This window comes from Mastigoproctus giganteus, chromosome 3 (genome assembly GCF_048544385.1).
Source record: "Mastigoproctus giganteus isolate SK-2022 chromosome 3, ASM4854438v1, whole genome shotgun sequence".
NCBI lineage: Eukaryota > Metazoa > Arthropoda > Arachnida > Uropygi > Thelyphonidae > Mastigoproctus > Mastigoproctus giganteus.
This window is the reverse complement of record NC_143577.1, coordinates 107,582,406-107,609,741: the sequence shown is the minus strand read 5'-3', so window position 1 is coordinate 107,609,741 and position 27,336 is coordinate 107,582,406. Positions and strand designations below refer to the sequence as shown.

General features: G+C 36.2%; 1 protein-coding gene across 2 annotated transcripts in view; it reads left to right on the top strand.

Annotated features, from left to right (window-relative positions):
* The first annotated feature begins 214 nt into the window (after nt 1-214).
* Nucleotides 215-27,336, top strand: part of spz4 (Spaetzle domain-containing protein 4) — an 81,111-nt gene continuing 53,989 nt past the window's right edge. The window contains exon 1 of one of the 2 annotated variants that reach the window (XM_090370626.1): nt 215-414. In XM_090370626.1, coding sequence (XP_090226752.1) covers nt 376-414 — 39 coding nt within the window. In that variant the 5' untranslated portion in view covers nt 215-375. Of the gene's footprint in view, nt 415-1,828; nt 1,882-27,336 lie in introns of those variants that run through there. The other variant, XM_090370627.1, reaches the window with a different exon arrangement.

Genomic DNA, 27,336 nt, shown 5'->3' with positions numbered 1-27,336 from the left:
ACTGCTGCGGGACAAGTGCGTCGCTTTCAGCTGGTTTCAGTTGCTGTAAGCGGCCGTTTAGTGGGTTGACGGATTATCCTATTCCAAATCGTCAGCTGAAAATGTTGGCCAAAAGAGAAAATATCGCGTTGATGCATCGCTACTGCTGACGACGCGTGCTGAGAATCTTTTTTTTTTTTTTTTTCTTCTGCTCTCAATCCGTGTGTAGGTCTGTTGGACTAAAGGAGTGATAATGTTGCCTTTGGAGTCTTCCATTAGCTTGTTTTTCCAGCCTAATTACTGACATCATCGGTGCTACTCCATCATCTGGGTCGCCACACTTCGTATGTTCTGCAATTCTATAATCTTCTGACGTCCAGCATTACATCGTCCACCATGTGGCTGTTAGTCTTCAGTTTAGTGACCTGTTACTCGGTAAGTATAGGGGAGATTATCTTGCTTTACTACGTGCCTGTAAAACATTGTTCAGCTGATATAAGAGTAACAAGCATAAAGTTTGTTTTATATGCAGGAAAAGTTATATTCATTTCTGAAACGTTATTGGAAATAACAGCAATTTTTCGTGGCTGGTTATAAATGACATTATGTGCATATTTAATAGTGTTTGTTCCAACTGATGGCGATTTTGTACATTCGATGCAGTTAATTTTTCGAAATCAATATAATAATCTCCATTTGCTACTTTTTTAAACATCAGTTTCAGAGAATATTTTTGTCCTATCATATTTCAAAAATCAGTCAAATATGAAGTGTGGCATAATTATTTGCGTTATTCATGCCACTCGAAATATGGATTATGAAAGATAGCTTGGAATTCATGGAGCTATTTCAATATCGCAATCCATTGAACCGTACTGAGCTATGAAAACAACTGCCAAAAAGCTTTTGGGATAATAGCAGACAAATAGATATTTGTCTGCTGACAGAATTGGTTGCTTTACTTGAAAAACTATCGCTGTAACCGTTATATTTTATTTAAATTTATAAACAAGTAATCCATTCGGTATTAGAACTGTGCAGGTCATTATATAAATTCCCAATTTATTCTCAAGGAGCGTAAACTTAGGTTATTTTTGCGCATTTGAAAATTTGTGGACCAAAGAACCTATAAATACTGTATATCTGATAAACTGTAAAACATTAAGTGAATGAGTGTAGATGGGGACCTTGCAAATCGCCCATATATTATTTATTTGCATAAAACTTGCTGAGAGAAGGAGTAGTAGTATTTCTTCGCTAACGGACAAATAAGTTCACACTATCGTGCATTATTCAACAACTTGTGAACTACATTATTTTTGTTTTAAAAAATTAATCATCAGGGGTTGGTTGGTCGGTCTTCTTGTAGTGCATCGACTGCACCAGTTCCTTTCGGTTGTAGGTTCTTAGAGGACTCGAGTGTGTTGGGCCAAAAAACCCTCAATAACTGACTGGGGAATCGTATCCCTCCTGCCTCCAACTTGACTGAACTCAGATCTTTCTCGACAAGAGGCAAACCTGCTGTATTACTAAAGAATCATTGTCGGGTAAGTCATGAGGAAATTGAATTAAAGTTAGTTAATTGTTTCTCAAAGGCGTGCTGCATATGCATGAACCATTCTAAACGAGTTCTAAAGATCATGAAGCGCTAAGTTTTTTTGTGGTCCCTGAAATCTAGATTAATTCTATTGCTTGGGGGGGGGGGAGAAACAGTGAGGATTGCAGAGTTAGTTGCAGCGATTCCATAGTCGACCCAGTAACCGAACTTGCATGGGTGGGGAAAGCAGGAATAATGTGTGCATAACAAACACGCATGCTTGTGGTACATGTCGGACAAGTACAGTAAATAATGAAACTAACTGCACCGTTTCTAGCTGCTGCTGAATAAGTTGCTGACAAATGGTAAGCGCAAATGGGTTGATTCACTAATCTATAAAGTTTCGTTAAAACAATTAAAAATTGAGTTACATCCTACTGTATTATACCAAGCTTTTTTTTTTCGAAAAGTTAGGTTTTCAGTTCATTTATTCAAAAACATAAATTGACGATTCAGGTGAAAAGCGACACAGTAAAGTGTCACGCCACACGAACAATATTCCTCACTACTGAGCAATCTGCCAATTGCTTCAACAATATAGCAATGTGAGTCAAGAATTTTAAATCTTGAGACTAATCAATGTGTTTTTGAAAAGAAAGATGTTTGCGCGTTAATCTTAAATTCCAAATAAAATTTCAGTAATTCTCCCGAGCAACGTTCATTTTTACAACGGTTGGAAGATATTTCAAGTAGTTCTCCATTTGTTGCTATTAAAATGGGATGGGGACCGCCCTAAAGAAATAAGCTGAAATAAAACTTTTTTGATTGGATTCTCGGTATTAAGGATGACCTTTGTCAGTTTATATACCATATTCTCATTGATATTGGTCGCAATCCCGCACTATATTGGTGGTTATAAATATACAAAGGGGGTTCAAAAAAGATTGTATTCATCCCAGAAGCAGTTATGATAAAGATATTTTTTTTTGTTTGTTTTATACCTTAAAATCTCTATAGCAATCACAAATTTCGGTTCCGATCTGTCATTTTTTTTTTCTTTGCAGCGCTGAATGAGGAAGTGTCACAATTGATAAAGTGGAATACAGATCAATAATTCGGTTCCTCTTTCTGCAAGGGAAAACACCCAAAATGATCCACGAAGAAATGGTAGATGTTTATGGAGAAGACTGTCGATTTAGTAGTATTGTTGTTGCTGCACATTGGTATAAATAATTCAAATGTGGAAGAATCTCAGTGCATGGGTGAAGAAATCCCAGGACGCCCAGCAACTGCCATAACAAGAATGTTGCAAAATTTGAAGCTTAAATCCTAGATCTCTTTAGTAGCATCAAAGAAACTGCAGAGCGCCAAATTAGTGTAGGGTCTGTGGAGAACATCCATCAACAGTTGCATATGAGTAAAATGTCTACTGTATGGATTCTCGGACTTCTGACCCCTTACCAGAAGAAGGAAAGGGAACAATGTGCGCATGAAATGTCGATGAGCCAGAAAAGCAAGAGGGGTTTTTCACGACTAGTTATCATGGATGAAACTTGGATCCATCACTATGATCTCGAAATTAAACAAATGTCAGTGAATAATGCAGAAAAACTTCCCCCCCCACACACACACATACCCAAAAAAGCAAGGTGCGACCAAATGTTTTTTTTTTTTTTTTTTGAATGACTATTGTGTAATACTAAAAGATTGCCTTCATAGGGGCTGCACTATAACGACGAAGTATTATTTCAACTTCCTCGTAGAGCTACGTGCTGTTATAAAAGAAAAAAGACTGTGACAGCTGTCAAAAGGTGTGCGCCTTTTCCACGGTAATGTTTTTTTCCCTGCGCATTCTTCGCATGCTGTAATGAGATGTGCCAACAAATGTGGGTTTGAAACGTTAGCTCATTCGTGCTTATTCTCCCGACCGTGCACCCTTGGATTTCTTCCTCTTTCCTGCGCTGAAGTCTTCTTCCTGGAAAACTATTTATTGATCATGGGGTAATTTCTGCTGCCGAGTCGTGGATTGAAGGACACTCAGAGGACTTCCATAAAACTAGCCGATGGAAATGTACTGAGAGGTCTCAAAAATGTAATTTTGCCTAGTGACTATGTTGAAAAAGGGTAATACGTGATGTTTGTTTCAACCTTTATCACAACTGCTTCCGGGTGAATACAAATATATTTTTTTCAACATTCCCTCGTACATTTCATTCTGTGTAGGAACTAATCCCCCCCTTCCCCCCCCACACACAAACACGTTTAAATGTATCGAACTGCATGGTATGCACTATATTGCAAATAGTAACGCTTGGTTTTATGCTCCGATACGATCTCCCAGGAGCCAGAAGAGTTCATCTTTTAGGGTCCAAAGACGAGTAACTCGCCTGGTGAAACCGGCAAAAGGGCGTCCATATGAGGAAAGACTTCGATTGTGTGGGTTGCAGAGCTTGGAAACTAGACTCGATTGAGGTGTTTCAGGATCTGAGAGGCAAAAGTAAAATGAATGAGGACGAAATTTTCAGGGTTATAAATTATTCTAGAATTAGGGGCCATAAATTCAAGTTGCGGGAGGGGGGAGATGTTTAGACTGGATTGAAGGAAATTTTATTTTAGATAGCGAGTTATAAATTACTGGAATAAGTTACCTACATGGTGGTAGAGGCTGACAGTTTTGGGAAATTCAAAGGTCAGCTGGATTGTCTGCGGGAGGAGGGAAATGTATAGGTTGTGTATTTCCTTTTCTTTTATTATTTTTTATTTTATTTTTCTGGCTGGTGCAGCATAAGCTATAGGCTTCCTTTAACTATGTGCCCATTGATAATACTAATAACACTTAAGTTAGCCTGTAAACGAACTATACAGTAAACAATGGATCAAGGTTTTTTTTTTTTTTTTTTTTTTTTGTGAGATAGCATGCGGATTCGATTGCGTAACATTTCATTAGCAACCAAATTAGACTTTAGAGCGATAATCTTTTCTAGTCTCTCTGCCCATATGTATTTCTTGCTTATTTTAATATTTTCTCTGCAGCTGGAAAACACTTCTGCAAATACTGCATTCTGTTAAACTGTTTATTTTGACAAGCTTTCATTAACTCCTTTGTCTCTGTAAATACTTCGCTCCGAAATCTCTAATGATCTGAATAAACATCCCTCTGACTTCATGGAATTCATGTATCTGTTGTAAAGATTAACTGAATAAATCTGGTTTCATATTTATTTTATAACTGTAATTCTTATATTTCCAAGGAATTTGAAGCAGGCAATTCTCCTCTTTCAAGAAAGAAACTGAATAACAGAAAAATTACCGAAGTTTCAGTGAAAATGGATCAGATTGTGAATTTCAACCTCAGTGAGGTGAAGTGAATATCCAACTACAAATTTCTAAATCCCTTCCCCACCTTTTAGCTTTCAAACATTCACCTTTATTTGCTGTAATTAATCACTATTACTACTCCGTTTAAAAAAGATTTAGTATACATTCGCTCTGAGATTCCTTGTTTGGGACAATCAAAAATTTCCTATTTGACATACTTTGAATATATACAAATAAAAAAATAAAAATTCACGAAAAAAAATCATTTCAAAAAAATCTTATCTATACTGAAATCCAGTAATCCTTGGGCCATTTCGTTTCAAATTCGAAATTCGGTTTTTTTTTTCCTTATAGCAAATGTTAAATTGTCCAAGATTGTTTCGCCATATTGTTAGAAGCCAATTTTTTTTTTTTTTTTTTTTTTATATGAAAACCCCAAACACAAGAGGTGTTAGAACCTATAGTACTTAGTACCGTGCTTGGGTTGGAGGTTGAGAAGACGAAAGAAGATATTTGTTGACATTGGACTTGAACTTCTGTAGATTGTAATTTTCAGGAAATACGTATGAAGGAAGGTTGTTCCAGAAAACGGCAGTTGAATGAATAAACGAGGAAGATGAAAAGTTGGTTCTGTGGGTTTGAAGTTGGACAGTAAATGGTTGGTGGTGGCACGTGTTCGGAATGTTTAGAAATGTAATTGTAGCGTGGATATCATTTGACCAAAAGGCTTGGTATTCACCCTCGAGGGTAGCACAGTGGACATAATTGCCATTCTCCCACACCGGGTCTGAGTTTGAATCCTAGCAGTGACGTGGGGATTTTTTATGGGTCTTTTTTAAATCGTAACTGAATTGGTCGATGTTAAGTTAGGGGCGCACGCTTTTTTTTTTTTTCTTCCTTCTTCGGGAACTAGGGTTCTTCCAAAATAACAAACTGACCGAAAAACAGAAGCAATTACAAACTCATAATATACTGACGTATCGTAGCCTTATAGCTTTGGCAGGCGCTCTTTCTCGCACAAACGTTTTCCACTCACTCGCAACTCGTTTTCTTTCTGTGATGAGTATGATATTTCATTTCACTTTGAAAATGTTACCAGTCGAATTATTTAACCAGCCCACGATTACTACTTAATTTCATCGTTCCATCATTTTTAGGCAGATTCTTAAATGCTTTATTGCCTTAATCACGTATTTTTCTGGCCATATGTAACAACTCTCTAACAGTAAAGGATTTTTCATAATTTTATATTTGAGTGTTTTAGAAAGAATTATAGAATTGGGCCATTTCAAATTTCATTAAAATTCGGACTAACAGAAACAGAGCAATTCCATGCGAGGTGCTACTCGCTATTATGTTGATATATCTATATAGGTAAAGGTATGAGTACTAGTGTAAGTGAAAATGTTTCGGATTGGAAATTAATCTAGAAAAAGTTTGATTGACAGCGGGTTTATAGCATATGCTCCGTTAGTTCCTTGGACAGTTTCAGAGCAAATTTTAGTTCCTTAACTCTCTAGTTCCACTCTTCCCCCTCCATATAAATATTGTAATAAATATGGATCAGCATCTTGGGGTCCTTCTCTAAATATAACTATTTAGAATATTCTTTCGGAACATTGCACCAAATTTCATACTGATGGGTTTCCTTCTGTACCGGTTTCCTCTTAAGACTTACTACTACGCAAATTCCCAAATCCTCTCTCGCAGATGTCCATACGAATATGACACTGCAATCGAACATGGCTGAAATGTAAAACGAGTATATTACCTATCCTGTTTATTTTAAATACTCCATACAGGTTAGAACCCAATTAAAAATGCATAATAACATAATTAGGGCTACGTATTTGTTACAGCCCAATCGCAGCATGTAATCTACAAAAATGAAATCAAAAAAGTAACGTACCTTTTTAGTATTATATAAATTTTAAAATATAATTATACAAATTAATGCGAGTGCATCTTGAAACTGCATGTTGTACATTATTAAATTCCATCCTTCGTGGTGTTTGATTAAAATTGTTAGATTTCAGGAGTGAAACATCCCACTCCAGCCCGTGGAACATTAGTGTTTTGCGGGACCATAGTTAAAGAACTAGTATTACACGGAAAATCAAAACCGACTAGCAATACTTGCGCTCTAAAATTTGACCAACAACCCAAGAAGATATCCTGTTGGTTAAAATTTGTCTGTGAATTAAAGCAATTAGTGTCAGTCTTTCTTGAAGTAAATATACTATAAATAGTAGTTTTATCTTAATAAAATGAAAGCGCATATCTATATGCGTGTATGCTTTTAGTAAAATGGTGGATTGAGAGATGAAAATCATTGAGTACGCTATCTATGCAACCGACTATTGGAAATTCTGGTTCTCGATGCGTTCTACCTGCTGCCACCAGAGTGCTAACAACTTTGCTTGTGAACTGCCCGTTCTCTTCTGTTTATTTTTGACGTATTTTGTAATCAAAGGACTTGATTAATTTTTATGCAAGATTTATAGAAATGAGACAAACAAAATTCAAATTATTTTATACTGGCTTATTCAAATATAAGAAAAATCATGGAAAGATAAAGATTATATCTGATTTCCCGCAACTATGTAAAATATTAGGGAATCGGCGGAAATCAGCGCCTAGCCCTAATTAACAATTTGAATATAATTACGAAATAACGGGGTTATTGGACTTTAACTTTTGTTCACTGCGCTATATATATGCGTGCGTAGTTTTGAATTAAAGCCAATTTATAATGAATGTAGAAATAAAATGAAACTGAAACAATTGTAAAATGGCATAAATGACGTTCACGAACATTTGAATAACAGCAATTCAAGGTACTGTTTTTATTAGGCACGGTATCTCAGTATGGGATATACATTGCCAATTCGTCTGTGGTCTCTTTTTCTTTCTTTCTTTCTCTATAGTTCAGTCGAAGTACACTCGTATATAAATTATAATCAAAGTGTAACCATCAACCTTTCAGTGAAAATTTTTATTTTGGCTAATATAGAAATATACTTAAGTCAATGAGCAATGTATTAACATTAGAGCTGGTTGTTAAATATCTACTGTAGAAATTCCAGACTAAAGATTGCCTGTGCACTGGAAAAACCCCGCTGGCCTTTTAAAGTTTAATCCGGTATAGGCGATTCGTGATAATTTATGCCTTCTATCAAACATTGCTTGTTTGATAGAACTGACACACTTAAATATTCTCATTTGGCTCTGAAGTTCATTGACCTAGTAAGGAAAAGAGACAATTAGGAGTTGCATAAGGATGTCACTTTGTTTTGCAATAAGGACTTCTCCTAGAACAAGGTAGATCCTCTGTTGGATAACAACCTGAATTTACGACAGCTGCACAAACAGTTAACATTTTTTTTTAGCCCTTTATTTTTTTCTTTGAAAACAAATTTACACCTAGAATAATGGAAACCGAATTCTATAAATCCCCGTCGTTAACAGTAGCTGTTGTTATTTTAGTGTATTCTGGCCAATTCCTAGATACGAACACCAGTTCGATAATTTCACAGTTAAGTCCGATTACAAAATCATTTGGAGTTTTGCCTTGATGTGCATCTCTTAGAGAATTTCTCAGAATATATAGCGTACTAAAACCTCTTATAAAAGTGCATCATGCATGAGTAAAAAGATTCTGCTTAGCCAAAAATTCAACATGGGAAGTTCCGTTTTAAACGCATTTTTTTTTTTTTTTTCGAAAAATTTCTGGAATTATTACAGTGCGTTAGTTTTTCTTTTCGTCTTAAAAATTATAGTCATAATAGGTTTTATACAATAAATCCCGCATAACTGCTTTAATTGATGGATACAGATTTATACAATAAATCCCACGTAACCGCTTTTATTGATATGTATAGATTTATATTATATTTCATAAATAAACAAAACTTACAAAAAGTTGCGGGGAACTATTGGTAGTTCGTACAGTTGATATTTACATGCAGTTCTATACAAGAGCTGCGAGTAGGTTCAAAACTCCACACCAACTTCAATTCCTGTTAAGTAAGAGTAATAGACGCACATTTATAATTTTACAAACCTTCGGCTAAAAGTTTGATATAAGCTGTTTGGTATTATTGGAGCCGATAGTTCAAACTATTTAATTATTTCATAAATATATGAATAAGAGTGGTTAATTTTGATATTTCACACTTGGCTTTTGTATGGTTTGAAAATAATTCAAGAATATGACAAAACTACTAATTGTTTGTAAGGTTAGTGAATGTAATGAAGTTTTTTACTAATACTTGCTTATTATAATTCTAACTTTAATTTGTCCATAAAATGCTCTCAATGTAAAGCTTGAAATATTTTACGGTTTTATACATTTATTCACAATAAACATGGAGGTGTGATTTAGGTCACAGGTGGCCATTTTGCATGAGTTCTCCAGTTCTAAAAACTAAGGCTGCTAAGTTTTCTGATTTATAATTTTCCTTGTCGATGAAAGAAGCATATAAGCTTCTGAAAGCTGTAATCAGATCGACATGATTTTATTTGTTTCATTTTATTAAGGTTTTAATCGGAATTTTTAATTTAATACTGTACTTTGATAAAGCCTTTTGACTTTTCTGTTATGACTGCGAGTAACCGAAGATAGGATTACTACTTTATTTCGTAAATGAAATACTCGTAAAAAAACTGAAGTATTAATTTTTAAATGCAAGACTAGCTTAGATTGAACTTCACACACATCAAGTTCGGTTAAATGTTGTAATGAAACATTGTTCTTGAATTAGAACACAACATAATTCGAGTGGTAGTGGCGAAACTGCACCCTCAAATGGCTAGCATATGTTGCTAAATTCATTTCAGTTCGTGAAATGAATGTTGTTATATATGCTAGCTGTAATGATTTAATATTGGCTACACGTAATAATACAAAATTAATGTAGGAAATCCTTTTATTCCGGGTTGGGTGGAAGAGTTAATAAATAAAAAATTTTTTTTTAAAAAACTGCGCATCTCTTTAAGTGTATAGTAGGCCAATAACACATTTACCCTTATTCACCAGAATAAGCAATAACGTTGCCAGCGTTACAGTAACCTGCTTTCTCGGTCTAAATACCTGACTCGTCGCCACGCCCTCTATAGAAGCTTCTCATTAGTTACGACTTCCTGGTCTTTTATTGACGGTGCATTCAACTTAGTGTGGAATTCGTAAAAGACCGCTGTTGTTTGAGGTGGTACAGTTCAGTCGTCCGTGAAACCAGCGCGAGCTAAAGGCCACTGCCATCACAATGTTTAACGAGATATGGCGATGTTAGCGCACAAACCGCAGGCAGCTTCAGTTTTACAATCGTTAACAAGCTTTCGGAACTAAGCAGCACAACCAATGATGCGTTACTTTATGTATTCTGTTTGTACGTTTGCTATTTATCTTAAACCTTTATTCTTAGCTCTGCGGCTGGTAAACTGGCTTCCGCTTCTCTTAACAAGACGGGATGAATGGCGACATTAAGGCAGTATCTTAGAGAAGATGCGCGTTAACAAACAAAAAAAAAAAAGTTGAAGAGCTCATCACCCCCTTTCAGAGAATATTGAAGACGCATTGTTGAAATTTCGGCCATTATATAAAGTGCGCAAATATACAGGTTGTGCCAAAGTCCTTTTACCACCGCAGTTATTGAAAACCAGAATCTATAATAAGCGACTGGTCAGTTCCACGTTTCATAAACACCACGTTTCATAAAGCATAGTAAGGGACTCGTGGGCCTGGGTTTTTGTTTAAACGCATTAAATATTGCTTTCGTTATTCAAATTTCTATAGTATCTTCCATAAGACGGTGGCATTATCGAATGATATCCGTTGGGTAAAAACAATGTACCTACTGACTGAATCAGCACTAACGCGGAACAGTTTCAATGGGAAAAATAATGATGCGTTGGGTAAAAACGATGTACCTACTGACTGAATCAGCAATAACGCGGAACAGTTTCAATGGGAAAAATAATGATGCGTGGGTATCATAAGTACTGATTGAAGCCGCAGTGTGCGAAGTATTGCTGTACAATGTAATTTTTTTTTTTCTCAATATACAAAGCATCGAAAATTACAAAATTCAGATTATATTTTTCAATTTTCGATATTTATAACTTGTCGTGATTGCTTTAAATCAATTTGCTTGGTAATTTTACGATATTAATTAATGTCAATGTTATAAATGAAGGATGCCATTTTCAGTAGACAAGTGCAATGAATGTCACTTGACAATCGAACAAAAGTAAATAAAATAAAAATAGTTTTTAAATTGATTTGAATAGAAATTTGCAATATTAGTCAGAAGTTGTTGGATTGTTTGGCAATATTTTTTGTTAGCAAATAAGTTTTATACCGACTATACAAGGTGATTAAAAAAAAAAAGTAAACAGTTAAAAAAAAAAAACATGGAAATAAAAACTTGCTTTTATTGTTGCTGGGACATAGAGAGATGGATAGATAGTATCTGAAAGTTTCTTGTGGATCGTACAGTCCCCAGTGTGATCCCAAAGAATCGCACGTCCATTCTATAGTCGAATTTTTCCCCAGACCTTTGCCAGTATATGTGATTGATGTTACTGTCTCAGTGATCACATCTTGATTCAGGGATGTCTACTTGCAGCGTTGTCATAAACAAAGGTAACAGCATGCGACTTCCATTTAAAAAAAAAAAAAAAAAAGCAGTCGCATCGTGTTAGGTCCGAGAGAAGGACCTCGTATCATCTCCAGACCTAACACCATGTGCATCTCATTACATCCATCAGTGAGGTGGTGTGCCATTCAGATATTTTCACACTCGCACGTACCTATAAAAATGAGCAGGCCTACCATCTTTCCGCAAGATTAAATGCGCAGAACTCGCATATAAAACATAAGCGACTTCTTGAACATATCCAGTAAACTTTCCCATTGACAGTACGTTACCATGAAAAGGACCATAAATTTTCTGTTGTAAAATAAGCAGTACATGCTTACTTTTGGGGAGTCATTTATATCCAATGGCTAGAAGATTTTCAGTACCCAACACTCGAATATTGTGGCGTTTTAACTTTTTGCCTTATTTTCTTCCACTTTCCTTTGAAAGTCGCAGTAAAACTAACCGTTTGCGTTTGTCATTATGGTTTTAATGTAAAATCTTTCAAAGGTTAAGAGTTTCCAGAGAATACACCAGACTGTTTGAGGCCTTTTTAATTCGTGGTTACAACATTAATATTCCCTTTATGTTTAAAATTGCTTACTGTATGTTGTGGTTGAGTCCTTATAGCAGTCTCTCAACGGATTAAGTGCGATGCTTTACGGGGCGTTCGAAGACGAGAAAGAAATGTCCCTAATATTGCTGCCCATATGATACATGTGGTAGATTGTATTTCATTTTTTTGTGAAAATGCTGAGGTTTTTTTTTTATTCTTAATCGTTTTTTTCCGACTCAGTTAAATTGTTTATTTAAATTCGTTAGAAAACTAAACAAGGAAAACTTCTTTGCATTTAAGGAATTGAGCACAAGCACTCTCTCTTTTGTTCATTATTGTCAATTTTATTCACAAAAGATGATGATCGAAATACATGTATTTAAATCGAACCTTTTAATTAATTGTAATTAAGGCGTTGCTGTTCCTTTTTTTTTTAATTCACTGTACTTTAGCCCTAGCCACAAAAAAAAACCTTTTTAGTTCTCATCTTAAGTTTTCCATTTCGGAATATAGACTTGTTGGCTCTTGTCCTCACTGATTTATTTTTTTCTTGATAACAGTGCTTCCTTTTTCGTGAATCCATGCGCCCATCTGGATTTACATTTCAATACCTTCTGATTACTCTATCATTTCCTAAAATGTTGTTGAAACAAAATAATCCTGAATCCAAACAGAAAAAACTAACCCTTAAATATTTTTCTTAGAAGTTAGTTTACTTTCCGTGATTATCTCCATCCGCCCTTTGTGCTCTTCCTCTCAACAACAGGAAAAATGTATACATTGCGTGGTGTTCCAGATAATAAGATAGCAACATTTTAAATAAGTATGCATGCTAATATTAATTTCTTCCCACATAGAACTTCACACTTTAATGTAAAGGAGTTAATTTCGAATGTCCTTGGAATCTTCAAACGCAATGGTAACTTTTTGTTTGCAAAAGGATTAAAAAGTTTTTTTTTTTTTTAAATTCCCACATTCTCCGTCCAAATTATTTTTTTACACATTGGGGTAAAATAGAAATGTATCTTATTGGATTATATGAAATTTCATCGCTATGGTGATGATATTAACTTAATTAATATATCAAATCATTTAATAAATTTGTCTGCCATTTCTATGCTATCATTGGTTAGCTGGTAACTGAATTTGGTCAGAGTAATTGATACATATAAGGAATACTTTCTAAGTCAGATTCCATTGGAGAAGTCGGTTATTTGACAAAATACCAAAACAAATGAAAGAGCGAAAAGGTTGTAAATCATGTGTTTTTAATCTGAATTTTTTAATAGTAAAAGGGTGTCAAGTTTTCATTTTGACATGACAGCGAAAGAGGGATGCGTTTCCAGAATAACTACAAATTGCGCTGCAGGAAATAAGAATAATGATTAACGAAACAGTTTCATTGAATTCGCACAAAAATTTCTCAGTGACCAACAGTGACAAAACACATACGGAAGACCACACAGTAGTGCAGAAATCTGCACTACTGTACAAACCCATGACGTTTCATATGCACCTACTTTTATATATACATGTACGTAATGTTTCAAAATTACGTCAACAAAATTATGGAGGTGGTTCTACTTAACCAAAATAAGTTAAAGAAAAAAAGTCATATAAACATATGTTTGGAAACACTTCCTCTTCGAGTTAAGCCTTTTTTATTTTAAAAATGATTGTCGAAAACCCCTTTTAGAAATTCACGATCAAATAGTGCCCGAATTACTTGGTGCTCCTCTGAATATTAGCTATATGGTTCAGGCATGGTAGCATAAAATCACCTGACTGCGATGTAACAGGAATAGTCCTCTGGCCTGAATTCATTGATTTTACTTTTATGGGGTTATTATGCACTGATTTCTGGAACTAACGTTTAGGAGCCGCCCTACGTAAGGTAACGTCTACATTATGGAGTAATTTTCACCGACAATGTATGAAGACATCCGGAGCGCTAAGAAATTGAAAAAACCAGTAATTCAATTTAGCTTTGGATTTTTGAGTGTATGCTTCAATGTCAGGTCGATGCAGATCTCGAATAATATGCAGTGGCGCTCATTTCATTAACCAACGAACTTTTCATTCAAGCATTGTCTCTTAATTTATTTTTACATCTGAATGTAATCTTAAAGTTGCCCTCCGCTTGCATTCGGTTTAAATTTGGGCTAAAGTTTAAAAAGTTATTTAAAGTTTAAATTCAGGTTAAAAAATTTTAATCAAGAACGCGGACCACTCGACTGGCAAAACCTTCCCATGCATTAAACAAATAATGGAATTCCAGTTCAAAACAAAGGTGTTAGAGGGTTGCGAAACTGCAACATCTCCTAAAAAATAGCCATGTTTATGCCTTTGATACAGCATTTGTTATTTAAAGAATTAAGCTAGCTTTGGGATTTTAGTATGTTTTGCAGTGAGGTAGTATATTCTCAAACCGGTCTTGACAGACAGTTGCAGTAAATATTTTTGAAATGGGTGTTCTCGAGCTGCATGTATTGTAGTTCGACTCAAGCATGCGTGGTGTCGAATTACTCGTCTTGTTATTACTTGCCTGTCCAGTTCAGATCTCTGGACAACACGAATAAGCTGCAACTTGGCTGCTCATTGTAGTACAGTAAGGCCTCGACTTACGCGATTAATTCATTCCAGCGATTTCCGCGCAAGTTGAAAAATCGCGTAAGTCGAATAGTGCTTAAATACGATCTATTTTTGAATATTCGTTTGAAAAGAAAATATCAAGAAAATCAACTTCTATTTATGAAAACTCTGGAAATAAAACTTTATTCAATAACCTATCGAGTACATACTCGTACATAAATATAAAAACGTATTAAATTTAGCAGAAAAAAATACCCATTCTATACTAATCGTTTAATATATTCTCACTCTGGAGATTTTGATGATGCCTTGAAGTACTTTCCCAGTGATGTCTGCACTGCAGCTCTTTTTCTCGTCGTAAATCAATTTGTAGCATGCAATTGCATGTTTGCATCATGCATCGCTCCAATCATTTTTTGAAACCGTTCGGTGTCTGGATCCTGAGCTTTTAAGCCAGCTAGGCCTTCGTCGATCATTTTAAGACATTTTGCCATTTCCTTAGTATAAAATCTTTTGGATAGTTCAACTTCTTGTACGTAATCCGAAACCTCGTCTTCATTTTTAATGTCATCAAGCTCCATTAAATCTTCATTGCTTAATTCCTTTCTATGACTTTGCAACAAATCAATAGTCATTTGCCTCTAAATTTAATTCCAATGTTCTGGTCATTTCCACAAGCTCTCTAATTACATCTTCATTTTCTTCGCTTCCCGAAGCATCTTGAACAAACTTGCGGGGGGGATGAATTTCTTCAAGACGGCATTCATTGTTGATACTATAATTTTTCTCCAGGCAGCATCGATGTTTTTAACAGCTTTATAAATGTCGAATTCTTTCCAGAACTGCTGCAATGATCTGGCATTGTCTTTCAATGGCCCTTGCTGCCTGTCTAAATGTTGTTCGTAGGTAATACTTTTTGAATGTCTGTATTAGACCCTGATCCATGGGTAGAATAAGGGAAGTTGTATTTGCAGACAAAAATATAACTTATGTTTTCGTGATACTCGCACATAGTTGGATGACCAGATGCATTATCAACCAGCAGTAATACCTTAAATGGTAGGCTGTTTTCTTGGCAATATTTTTCAACTTCTTGCACAAAATGACGGAGAAACCAGTACCGAAAAATTTCTTGTCACCCATGCTTTTCGATTGAACTTCCACACAAATGCCTTGGAAATATTATTGAAGGCCCTTGGATTTTCGCTATGGTAAACTAACAGTGGTTTTATTTTGCAACCTCTAGCAGCATTTCCACCAAAACGAAGGGTTAATTTGTCCTTTGATACCTTAAATCCTGGCAGTTTTTTCTTCTTGCGATATGTAAGGACGATCAGGGATTTTTTTTCCAATGTAAACCAGTCTCGCCTTCACTGAAGACCTGTTGTGGTAGGTAATCCTCGTTTTTGAATATTTTCTCCCCAAGTCTTGGGGAACTCCTTAGCTGCTACTATGTCTACACTAGCAGTCTCACCTGTAACTTTGATGTTGTATAGTTTAGCAGGGCCCTTAAATCTTTGAAACCATCTGTGGCGTACAATGAATGTTTCATTAGCAACATTCTCACCACGTTTACACTTTAGTTTTTCAAAGTCTCAAGGCTTTTTCTTGTATAAGCATAAGACTTATCGGCATTCGTTGTTTCATGTCTTTTATCCAAATCATCAACAATTTTTCCATTTCTTCTTTAATAAGCCTCTTATTTTGGATATGATCGTAGATTGCATTTGCACAGAAGTTTTTACGTGCTGCATAATCTGAATTTTATCTTTTAAAATAGTTCTAACAGTTGATTCATTCGTTTCGTAAACACGTGCAATGTCCACAAATTTCTTGCCGTTTTCATGTCTAATAATTTCGACTTTAGTCTCCATAGTTATAATGAATATTTGCAATTTATATTTATTTTGTTTACAAGTATAAGCTCACAAGATGCAACTTACGCTTAAGTGGTTAAGGTGAAAAACAAAGCGCCGATGCCACTATCCAATCACATTAGCAGACACTAACGCAATCTATTATATTTAAAGTGGCGCTTAATGGATGCCGTGACAGTTCGTAAGTAGAAGTAGCGCAACCGCATATCTACGAATCCGCGTAAGTCAAGGACTTACTGTATTTGCATATTATTATTAGCCATATGGTGCAAGGAAGCTTGAAGCTTATGCTGCAACAGCCAAAAAAATTCTGAGTTGCAGACAGAGAGAGAGGGGGAGAGAGAGAGAGAGACTCAAAAGTATAAAGGAATCGCCAAGAAAGAGAAGAATGATGATATCCAGCTCAGGACCCTGGGTGTGCCAAGTCCATACTCACCAGGTGTGAGCCCCCACTATGATGCTACATAAACAAGATTGTCTCCTGAACTTAGGTATATTATTTAATTAATTAATAAGTAGTTCAATATCGACACAAAGTAGATTTTATAATGTTCAGAAATTCTAAATTATTAATCGTGAATAAAAAAATTGATGGCAAAAGAACAATGGAATATTATTGGTATGATCACGGGCTTGTCTGCGATGTTTCCTGTGATGAGGAATACTGTATTTCACGAATATAAATCCAGTGCCATCTTCTCCTGATGTGGAAATACTATTCCCCCCTACCCGAATAAAGCAGCTTTTAAGAAATTCCTATAATGTCAGGGGATTCGGTGCCATTTGATGGTTTATTTGTTACATTCTATTTGCTGATATTTAAAGCCATTTTTAACTCTTTAGTGCCTCCTAAGGAAGCGGTTTCATGCAATGTATTCAAAAAACAGTACGGAATTTGGTTATCTGCAAGGGAATTTGCAGTATGGTATTTTTGTGATGCGTGTTCATTAATAAACAATTTTTTTCTTAATCGAGTAATTTAAAAAAAATTTCAGATGCCCTTCATGCAAAAGTGCTAACAAGGGAAGTGCAAATTTAGTCTCCTAGTCAGCATCACTGAATTGCCAGGATACGCCAACAGATGCTGATCTCCTTCGCAACGCTGACCATACTTCATCTCCCTCCGTCAATATACTAGCCTCCTAACCCCTCAGGTCATACAAGGAAGTCAGCTAAAGATGCCTCCGTCCAGACTCTTCCTATCTATCCCCCCTCTGCCTTCAACAGCCCCAAACAATGATTGCTCATTTGCTCCCCTGGAACAAATGCTGAGGAAGTAATTTAGAGAAAATGAAGATATTAAAAATCATCTTTTGCGAATAGAAGATCAGCAATGTAAATTCTATCACTTGCTTCTCGAACTAAAGGCTATGGTCGAGGGCCCTCCGAAGCCTCGCCCTTCTGTTCATTAGGCTTCTGCAGTTGCGGTACTCAGTCCAGATGCTGAAGAATTTGTTCCAGAAAAAACAGCTGCGCGATCCCAAAAATCTAGCCTAGCTCTCTTGCTCTCCGAGAATACAATCGTGCTTCCTCGCAACGTGTTGACACAGGCAGACAACCGACACCCACCACTATTAGCAATCAACAAAAACCGAGCAATTTGTATGTGCACTGTCAAAATGATCGCTCTGAGCATTATCCTGAAATGCCTTCCCATAATAGCTTGCCTACAAACTCCCCAAGTTTTAAGTTTCCCCGCAGAAACAACAAATATGCAAGCATAATAGGAACAAGAAATATGCAATCTTGTATTCAAATTAGAAACAGAAATAGTTCGACGCTTAGAAGGCCTGACGTAGCCCAGTGGTCAGGAGCGAGAGTGCGTAGCACGCGTTCCTTGAGTGGACCGGGGTTCAAGCCCGTGACTACTAAATACGATAAATATTTGTATTGACGATTTATTGTAAACTCTACTGACTTGGTTGTCGTGCCGGAGTATAAACAGAAAAATTTAAATTTAAGTAGTAACATTTTTGTTAGCAGGCTAGACCTCAATATTACCTCCCAGCAGATGGACCAGCTACTATTAGAGCTAGAAATTCCAGATAGTTTTCAAATAAAAACCAAACATCTGACTATGCATCATTTAGAATTGAGCTAAAGAATTGTGACTTACAACAATATCTAAATCCTGATATCTGGCCATCCATTTTATACTCGTCATGCCATTTTATAGAGCTATTGGAGGATCGGTCAGCAACCCTAGTGAAAAGTTACCAAATAATTCTCAATATGCTGAACTTTCTGCATAGCTAGAGAATAATATTCCTGATTCTCATCCTAATCCATCATTTAATCTGCCACCTAATACATCTGTTTGCAAACATCATTCCATCACAATATGTCCATCTCAGCATTTTTTTTCAAAATGTAAGAAGCATAAAAAATACTGTCTACACTTATTTCATTAATGATTGAAGAATCTCATGACATATGTTTAGTTGAAACGTGGATGCAGGAATCTCTAAAGGATATTTTCCTACTGCCGAAGAATCTCAGCTACACGCCATACATGACGCTCAAGAATTAATCGTTAGAGGTGGTGGGACAGCAATAATTTTAAAATCCAATATTAGTTTTGAACCCATACAACTCTAAATACCTTCAGCTTTGCGGGAATTTCCATACTAATCCAAGTTAAAGATTCTCTGCTTCAAATTTATAATATTTGTATTCCGTCTGGACCTACTGATGACATCATTAATGAAGTAATAACCTGGATCACTACTGTTCTTAAGCCTCAAACTAACATCACTATAATGGGCGACTTTAACCTTCCCATGCCCAAATATAATTTATAAATTAAGTTGCTGGCCGACCTATTTTTAGTTCTAGGAGCTGAAAAAAAATTAACGTTCCTGTTACAAGAGGTAATCAACGCTTGATCTTGTGTGCTCTAATTTTCCACTGCAAGAAAAACTTAACAGCAACATTACATTTAAATCTGATCACAAAAGTATAGAACTGCAAGCAACAATTTGCTGCGGGAATCCTTGCCCCACTCTGCAAGTCACCAAAAGAATATCATCGATTAAATTTCTTCAGAAAGAAAAGTTTCTGCAGCTCTTAAAATACTATCCATGGGATTCTCTCAAAAATATTCCTATACAGGATGCCACCTTTCTTCTTATAAAATGGTTAATCAATGAAAACAGAGTCGGCATCCAAACTTGTTAGAATATCTTCTCACTCCAAACCTTGGTTCAAATCCCACCTGAAACCATACTTTAAAAGTAAGCAAAAATACCACAGACAGTGGAAGAAATACGGCACTTCATCAGCACACAATATAAAAAGAGCAGAGCATTATTTCAACTGAAAAAAATTCAGTCATACACAAATTATGTTATGTCCACGCCGAAGCACAATAAAATAGCACTTTCTGCAAAAACAACTACCTTACAGCATGATCTAGTTTTTGAATGGATAAGATGCGATATGGAAACAATTCTGAAATTTGCACTGAAGCTATACAAAACAGATTTATAGCATCTAATTCTTATGAACAAGCAGATAACATGCAAGATATGTCTCCGGGTCAAGCCCTGCTAATTAACCAACTTGTGAACAAGAATACAGTTCAGCGTGCAGTTAACCAATTACTCCCTGATAGTAGTGAAGGTCCTGACGGCATCCCTGGTTTTATTATTAGATTGTCCAGCGCATATCATTTTCAGGTATAGGATTAAAAAAAAGCTTGCAGTAATAACCATCCCGGTCATCGGCCAATTGCTGTTTCGTCAATAATTACTAAAATTATTGAAAAAATCATGCTCCCATATCTTCAATATGCAATCTTTACTAATGCATCTGTCAACATGCATTTTGGTCCTAGAGGACGCTGCACAACAAGCCTAACTGACACCATTGGGCGCATCCAAACTGCGTTTCAAGATATGGCACAATGCGATGTATTTTACTTTGACATCAAAGGTGCTTTCGACAACATAGATCTTAAAAAAGATTTTTAAATACTAAAAAATCGTTTTCTCGTTGACACAATGATTATTTCCTATCTTCAATACAGCCTAAATCGCAGATTTCTCCTCTTCCCTCACTAGTACTGACAATATTCTCGTCACAATCTCAACAGGCATTCCTCAAGGAGCCGTTCTCTCCAGTACTATATTTTCAGCATCTCTTCAACCACTTATACAAGAAAATCCAAATCTACTGGCATATGCCGATGATTTAAAGTTATAATCTCCAAAGCCAGTGATGATATTCGCAAAGTTATCAATGATGTGAGTTTTTTGTGAAATCATGAAGTATCTGAAAGATCTCAATCTGACTATAAATGCAAGTAAACCTGCTCAAATTACTTATTCCCTTCAGAAACAACCAAACCACATAGAAATAAAAGGGCGCCTCCGTAGCCAGATGGGAAGGAGCAGCAGTGCGTAGCATACGCTTCTTGATTAGACCGGGGTTCGAGCCAGTCACCACCAAATACGGAGGATGCGGAAAGGTCAGGGAATGACCACCGCATCCCGGAGCAATATGGTCTTAGTTGCTAATGCTCCTAAAAACCAAATAACAAACAATAGAAATAAAAACTGCAGATGTCTTAATCCCAAATGTTTATGTTCACAAAAACCTTGGAGTTGTTTTTGATGAAAATCTCCCCTTTAATGCCCACTATTCATATGTTGCTCAAAAAGCAAGATGGTTAATCAAACAAGGAACGGCAGCGATTCAAGACAGAAAAACTGTCATTAAGCATGTTCAAAGATTCATCCTTCCCATTCTGTCCTATGCTTCCGAAGTCTGGTCTGGTGCTCTTGAAGTAACCGTCAAGAAATTCCTTGCTCTAGAATATTGGGTTCTTAGATGGCTCAATAATAAGCTTCGGTTTCCCCATACAAATCTAGGCAACAGCTTTATAAAAACTTAAAAACAAAGCATCTGTAACGGATGATCAACGAGTCTGGAGTGGTGCTGCTTGCAAAGTTAATCACTTCTGCATGCGATTCACCAAACCTAGCCAATATAATAGCTACTCCCCAACAGGGAAAATTCAAGAAACCAGCAATTCAAATCCAACTTCTACAGGCTCAAACAAATGGACAGAATGTTCCCCAATGCATCCCTTCACCTCATAAATCATCACAACATTGATTCCAACAGGTTAATCAACTCTGAAACCTACAGGAGTCAGATATCCGATAAAATGAAGAGAAATAAAAACATCACCCTGCCTCCAACCCAGTAACTGCAACTGAAAGCCAAATGTCCTGTTCTGCAAATTCTTTAATTCATAAGTATAATTCCTAGTCATTGTTAATGTTTATATGAAATCTGCTATGTATTCGATTACTTTGTTATTTGGCTAGGTTCCCATCACATGGCTAGGGGCTTGCTGTATTTGCAATAAATGAATATTTATTTTACCTTATTTATTTTACCTGGATAACAAATAACATGTTATTTGTTATCCCAGTAAAATACGCTGTTTATAAAAAAAAAACAGAAGTATGAAATGTTTCGATACGCAAGTTAAATATGTTTTGTGTACATCTTTTTACGCTTTCTTTTAAAGTTTTTAAACAAAAAATATTGCTTTTTCTGTCTGGAAACCTGTTCAACCATTTCCGAACTGATACTTTTCGATTTTTTTTCCAAATTCATGTGCATATACGCTATAAGTGCAATGCAGATACCTCATAAAAGTTAATTACGTCTTGCATCTTAAAATAAACGGTTAAATGGCAATTACTACTCCTGGGTAGTTCTCTAATTCGAAAAAAACAAAACATTTCGGTTTCCATTTTCAAATCATTTCATTATTCAATTTTCATTTGCAATTTTAGTAATATGTTCAAACAGAAGATTTAAAATGATAAATTGTAGTCCCAATGAAAAATTTAATATATTTGTTTAAACTGACTTTATTGCGAGTCTGAACTAGATGAGACTATTAGAAATGTTTGTCCAGTCGCCCTGACCCGAAGGTGCATTTATTTTTTTGATTCATTCTGCGTGTGTGTGCCAATACGTGTACACCCAAGAAATCACTCAGAAACTTGACTGAGAACCGGGCCGCTGGTCAGACGTAGGTTTTGTTTTTATATGCTTGGCATCTTGCCAACCCGGCAGTAAAGAAGTTACAGACAATCGCATCAAAAACCCGCCAGGTTGGCTTGATGGAGGGTATAGTACTCAGTCAAGAATATGACCCAGGTCAAGTGTAGAGCCGAGTCCTTCTTAAACAGTCTTTGGCTTAAGGCACTGTCTTGTTCCAATAGCAACTATAGCTACCATAGTTAACACAAGTAGTACACCCAGCTGGGATAATAGGCACCTACTGGTCCAGCCACTGTACAAATATCACCTAATAACTGATTTAATGTGTAACTTGGACATTTGAAGTATAAGCAGGTCGGACAATTTCATTATTTGTCCACACGATTTAAAATGTATTTAAAGCTTCGCCTTTATGGAACTCTGAAAGACTATTCAGAGTGTTAAAAAATGACTTTCATTTACTTATTAGTAATTTTATTTTTTAATTGCAATAGCTGAATGTTTTCTTGGTTCACAAAGAAACCTTCGCAGTTTGTTTACTTAGGAAATTTTTGAATTAAGTTGTCGTAGCCTATTTCTTTATTTTCAAAGCTGCTGCTAACTTCCAATTGGATTCAATGAATTTTTGTGCAAATGCAAGTTATTATGCAACTCATCTGACTTGATGTAGAAAATGAATGTGTATTTTCTGATTTGAACAGGCTACTGAAGGAAATAGTAATTTTAATATGTATACGGTTCTCAATTGGTATGCATGCTCCGAAAAACGATGGCTTTTATTTAAATGAGGTAACTCGAGTTCCACTTTCGTGCAAAAAATATAGTATGTTATAATGTGATGTCTAAATTTGCAGATGATGTTAAAATTGGTAGAGTAGTTAATGATCACTGTCAAGCTGAGCTTCTTCAGAGAGACCTAGATAGACTTCAAGAATGGTCAGAAAAATGGCAGCTGTGTTTTAATCCAACAAAGTGTAAGGTATTACACCTGGGAAACAGTAATCCCAAAATAACTTATTCACTTGGTGGAGTTCAACTAAACCCAGTACTGGAGGAAAGGGACTTGGGTGTTACGATACGGTCAGACATGAAATTCTCTGAGCATTGTAAACAGGTTGCAAGGAAGGCCCATGGTGTCCTATCGATGATCTATCGAACTTTTGCAAGTAGAGATAGGGACGTGATAATCCCATTATATAAGGCCTATGTTAGACCACACTTGGAATATTGTGTTCAAGTATGGAGGCCGCACCTAAAGAAAGACATCGAGCTTCTTGAAAGGGTGCAAAGAAGGGTAACTCGCCTGGTGAGATCGGCAAAAGGGCGTCCTTATGAAGAAAGACTTCGAATATGTGGGTTGCAGAGTTTGGAAACTAGACACCTTAGAGGAGATTTGATTGAGGTGTTTAAGGCTCTGAGAGGCATCAGTAAACTGAATGAGGACAAAATTTTCAAGATTATAAATGATGCTAGAACTAGGGGACATAAATTCAAGTTACGCGGGGAAATGTTTAGATTGGACTGCAGGAAGTTTTATTTTAGCCAGCGAGTTATAAATTACTGGAATAAGTTGCCTTCATGGGTGGTAGAGGCCGACAGTTTGGGGAAATTCAAAGGTCATCTGGATAGTACTTTCGGGTAAGGGAAGCGCATAGGATGATAGGATTAATTTCCTTTTTATTTAATTTTTAATTTCATTTTATTATTTTTATTTCTTTATTAATTATTATTATTTATTTATTTAATTTTTGTTTTTATCATTGTTTTGTTCGGATTTTTTTTTTTTTTTTTTTTTTTTTGGCTGGTGCAGCATAAGCCATAGGCTTTCTTGCACCATACGGCCGTTACTAATACTAATAATGAGGATACGTTCTTCATTCGTGATTTATTGGAAACAAAGTACGTTGGTTCACTCTTAGCGTGGTACAGCTACAACCCCCATGATAGTTACGCCCATAAATTTCCCCTGATTGTAGTGTAGAAAGAAAGAAAACTACAAAAACCTTTAAACTATGAACAGCCAGAGCAGATCAGTAGGAGTCATCTTACCTGACAGTATACTGGTTTCGCAATTTATTACTCGTTTGGAGAGGCTTCTGTTTGAGTCCCTTCGAAGAATACTCAGGCAAAGGAAGCAGTTTCCATCACAAGTTAATCTGAGTTATTCAGCTATATAACAGAAATGTTGTCCGGCTCGTGAACTCTCAATATACTGAAGCAGTGTGGCTTAAGATGACCGTGCTGTAAAAACCGATAACAGTTGGTATAAATCTTTCTAAGATTTTAATGTAGCCATTATATAAATGTTTAACAAAAATTATTTTGATTTTATCACAAAAACACTTAAATCCTTTGAAAAATTCTAAAAATAAACAGTTTAAACAAAGAAATTGTTACAATATATTGTTATTTTTTTCGATGTGTATATATAACTCATTGTATAATACCAAACAGTGGTTTTTATCCTGCGAGATCAGCAATCACCAAATTGATCACTAGTACAGTGTATTACTGTCTGTGTCAGTCTAGTTCACTTGATTTACTTTGATTTCAATAGATTCGCGAGGTACGTGATCATTAATGTGTAATTAATATTAGAATGGCTATACAATGTGTCTGCATCACTTTAAAAAAATACCAATTATTCATGCTATCCCCATTACTAAATAGTAATTATTCAATTTGCTTTGAACTCAACCAAACTCTCCGCCTGACCACTAGCAGTAATTAATTCCGATAATTTATAACACGCTTCCCAAAGGTAAGAAATCCAGCTTTCTATTAGTCCCTAAAATTTAAGTTTGTCCCCTGTTTGTAGTGTCTCCTACCAGCGAAAGCATACCCCTCTAGATCTCAATGATCCCATCAGGAAGTTTTATACTTCAGTCCCCAAAAGATGTATAGTTGCGAACTTTGAAATCTGTACCTTCTGAGCCATGTTTAATATGGACTTAGCGCTCCTCACCAATTTTGTTGCCCTTCTCTGCACCCTAGAAACTACGCTAATGAACTCTATGCATAATTTCTTACATATGGCCGTATATGTATTTTGTGTGTAAATTGTTTGAGTTCTCTGGTCGATCTGCCTGTTTTGCTGGACGAAAAAACCCCAGTTCCTGGGCGGAATAAACTTTATCTACGCCTGAGACCAACTAACCCAGCCACGGAGTGAAAAAAAAAGCCCATTAAAGTTCTTCGTCATCGACGCGATTCTAACCTGGGCCTTTTCCACCCGGTGTGGGGAGGACAGTGACGATACCACATAGTCACATAGTGGTATCGTCACCGTCCTACCACGCAGACTCAATATTAGAGTACTTTGCCTGATATGTCGGAGTGAATAAGTCATCCAGTTATTTAAAAAAAAAAAAAGTTCTCCACATGGCGTATCGCCAGTCACGATTTCAAATCTATAATAAGCAGGCTGAAATCGCCCATAACGAGGCAATCACAATTGCTGCTCCCTGCTCAAGTTGTCTAAAGTTATTTTTTTGTTAATACACCTCAGGATCGTTTCGACTGTAACATACCCTCGTGTGCCATCTTCTTCCCGCAACTCCTCTTATGTTGTGTGTGTCACGCGCGCGCACACACACAACGCTCATAATCAACGTCATAATGTCCATTTTAACCTGATGCGATTCGGGAACAGTCGGATTGCTTTCAGAGAGCTTAAGGTAACAAATGTGATCAATTCCCCTCCTTCGCCGAACTCTAACTCTCTTGAACGTTCTGTATTCACCATGATAAAGTTCATCTATCTGCTGATGATACCGGGCTAGCCGGGTTGGTAAAGTACCTGCCTGGCAACCCAAAGGTCGCAGGTTCGAATCCCGCCTCGGGCTTGGATCAGAGTACTGCAAAAACCTTGGGAGGTGCATTATGGCCACAGAAGCCGATGCGCCAACAACTAACTAAAACAAACAAACCTGATGACACCATGTTTTGAGTATTGACTGAGCTAATCAAAAGTTTAAATTATTTACAGTAGTCTAGACATTACTTTATAGACAAATCAAATATTGTGCATGTTTTGTCATTATTTCACAACCTGATATATCCTGCATAGCTGGATAAACACGCTTTTCCTAATAATTTGACTACTGAGATTTTTTGGGTATTTAACATGTTTTTGTATTCATAAGTGTAATTCTAGCCCAGGCAAGTAGCCTCTAACTGTAATTACATATTAGCTTTTAAGTCCAAGTTTTTCCAGTCTTTGACTGACCAGTCGCAATGTTCCTGATCCACTTACTTCTCAGTTGGCGGTGTTGTGAAGTTAACCAGGCATTGCTGACTTTAACGTTTGGTCATATACTGAAAAAAAAAAAAAAAAAAGTGCAGTGTGCGTGGCACTATTTTCCATAATATAGATCTGGACTGCGTGTTGTATTTAATACGGACACCCCCATTTCCACCATGTCGGTTAGAGTGACCAGGGGTGTCGAGAGCCAGCACGGGCGTTGGAGCCAACAGCCTCACCAGGCTGACCTGCCTTTCTTCTATACCGACCGGACTTCAATTCAGGAATCCCACAATATCATTCGAAAATTCTCAACCATGATTCGAATTTATGATACAGTAGTGTATTAGATTACTATTAGCTAATTTATAGCAGGATTTAGCTACGACAGCAAATATATATTCGTTTAATTGTAGATTGTTATCGATTAATGGTATTTTACGTTAAGAGAAAAGTATAACACTAAATAACAATGGCATTAACGCTGCACAGAAGAACACGCAAATATTGTATAGGTTAGTGCAATAGCATCAGTTTAATTCGTAGCTGTCTACCAAAGTAGTTAAATTGGA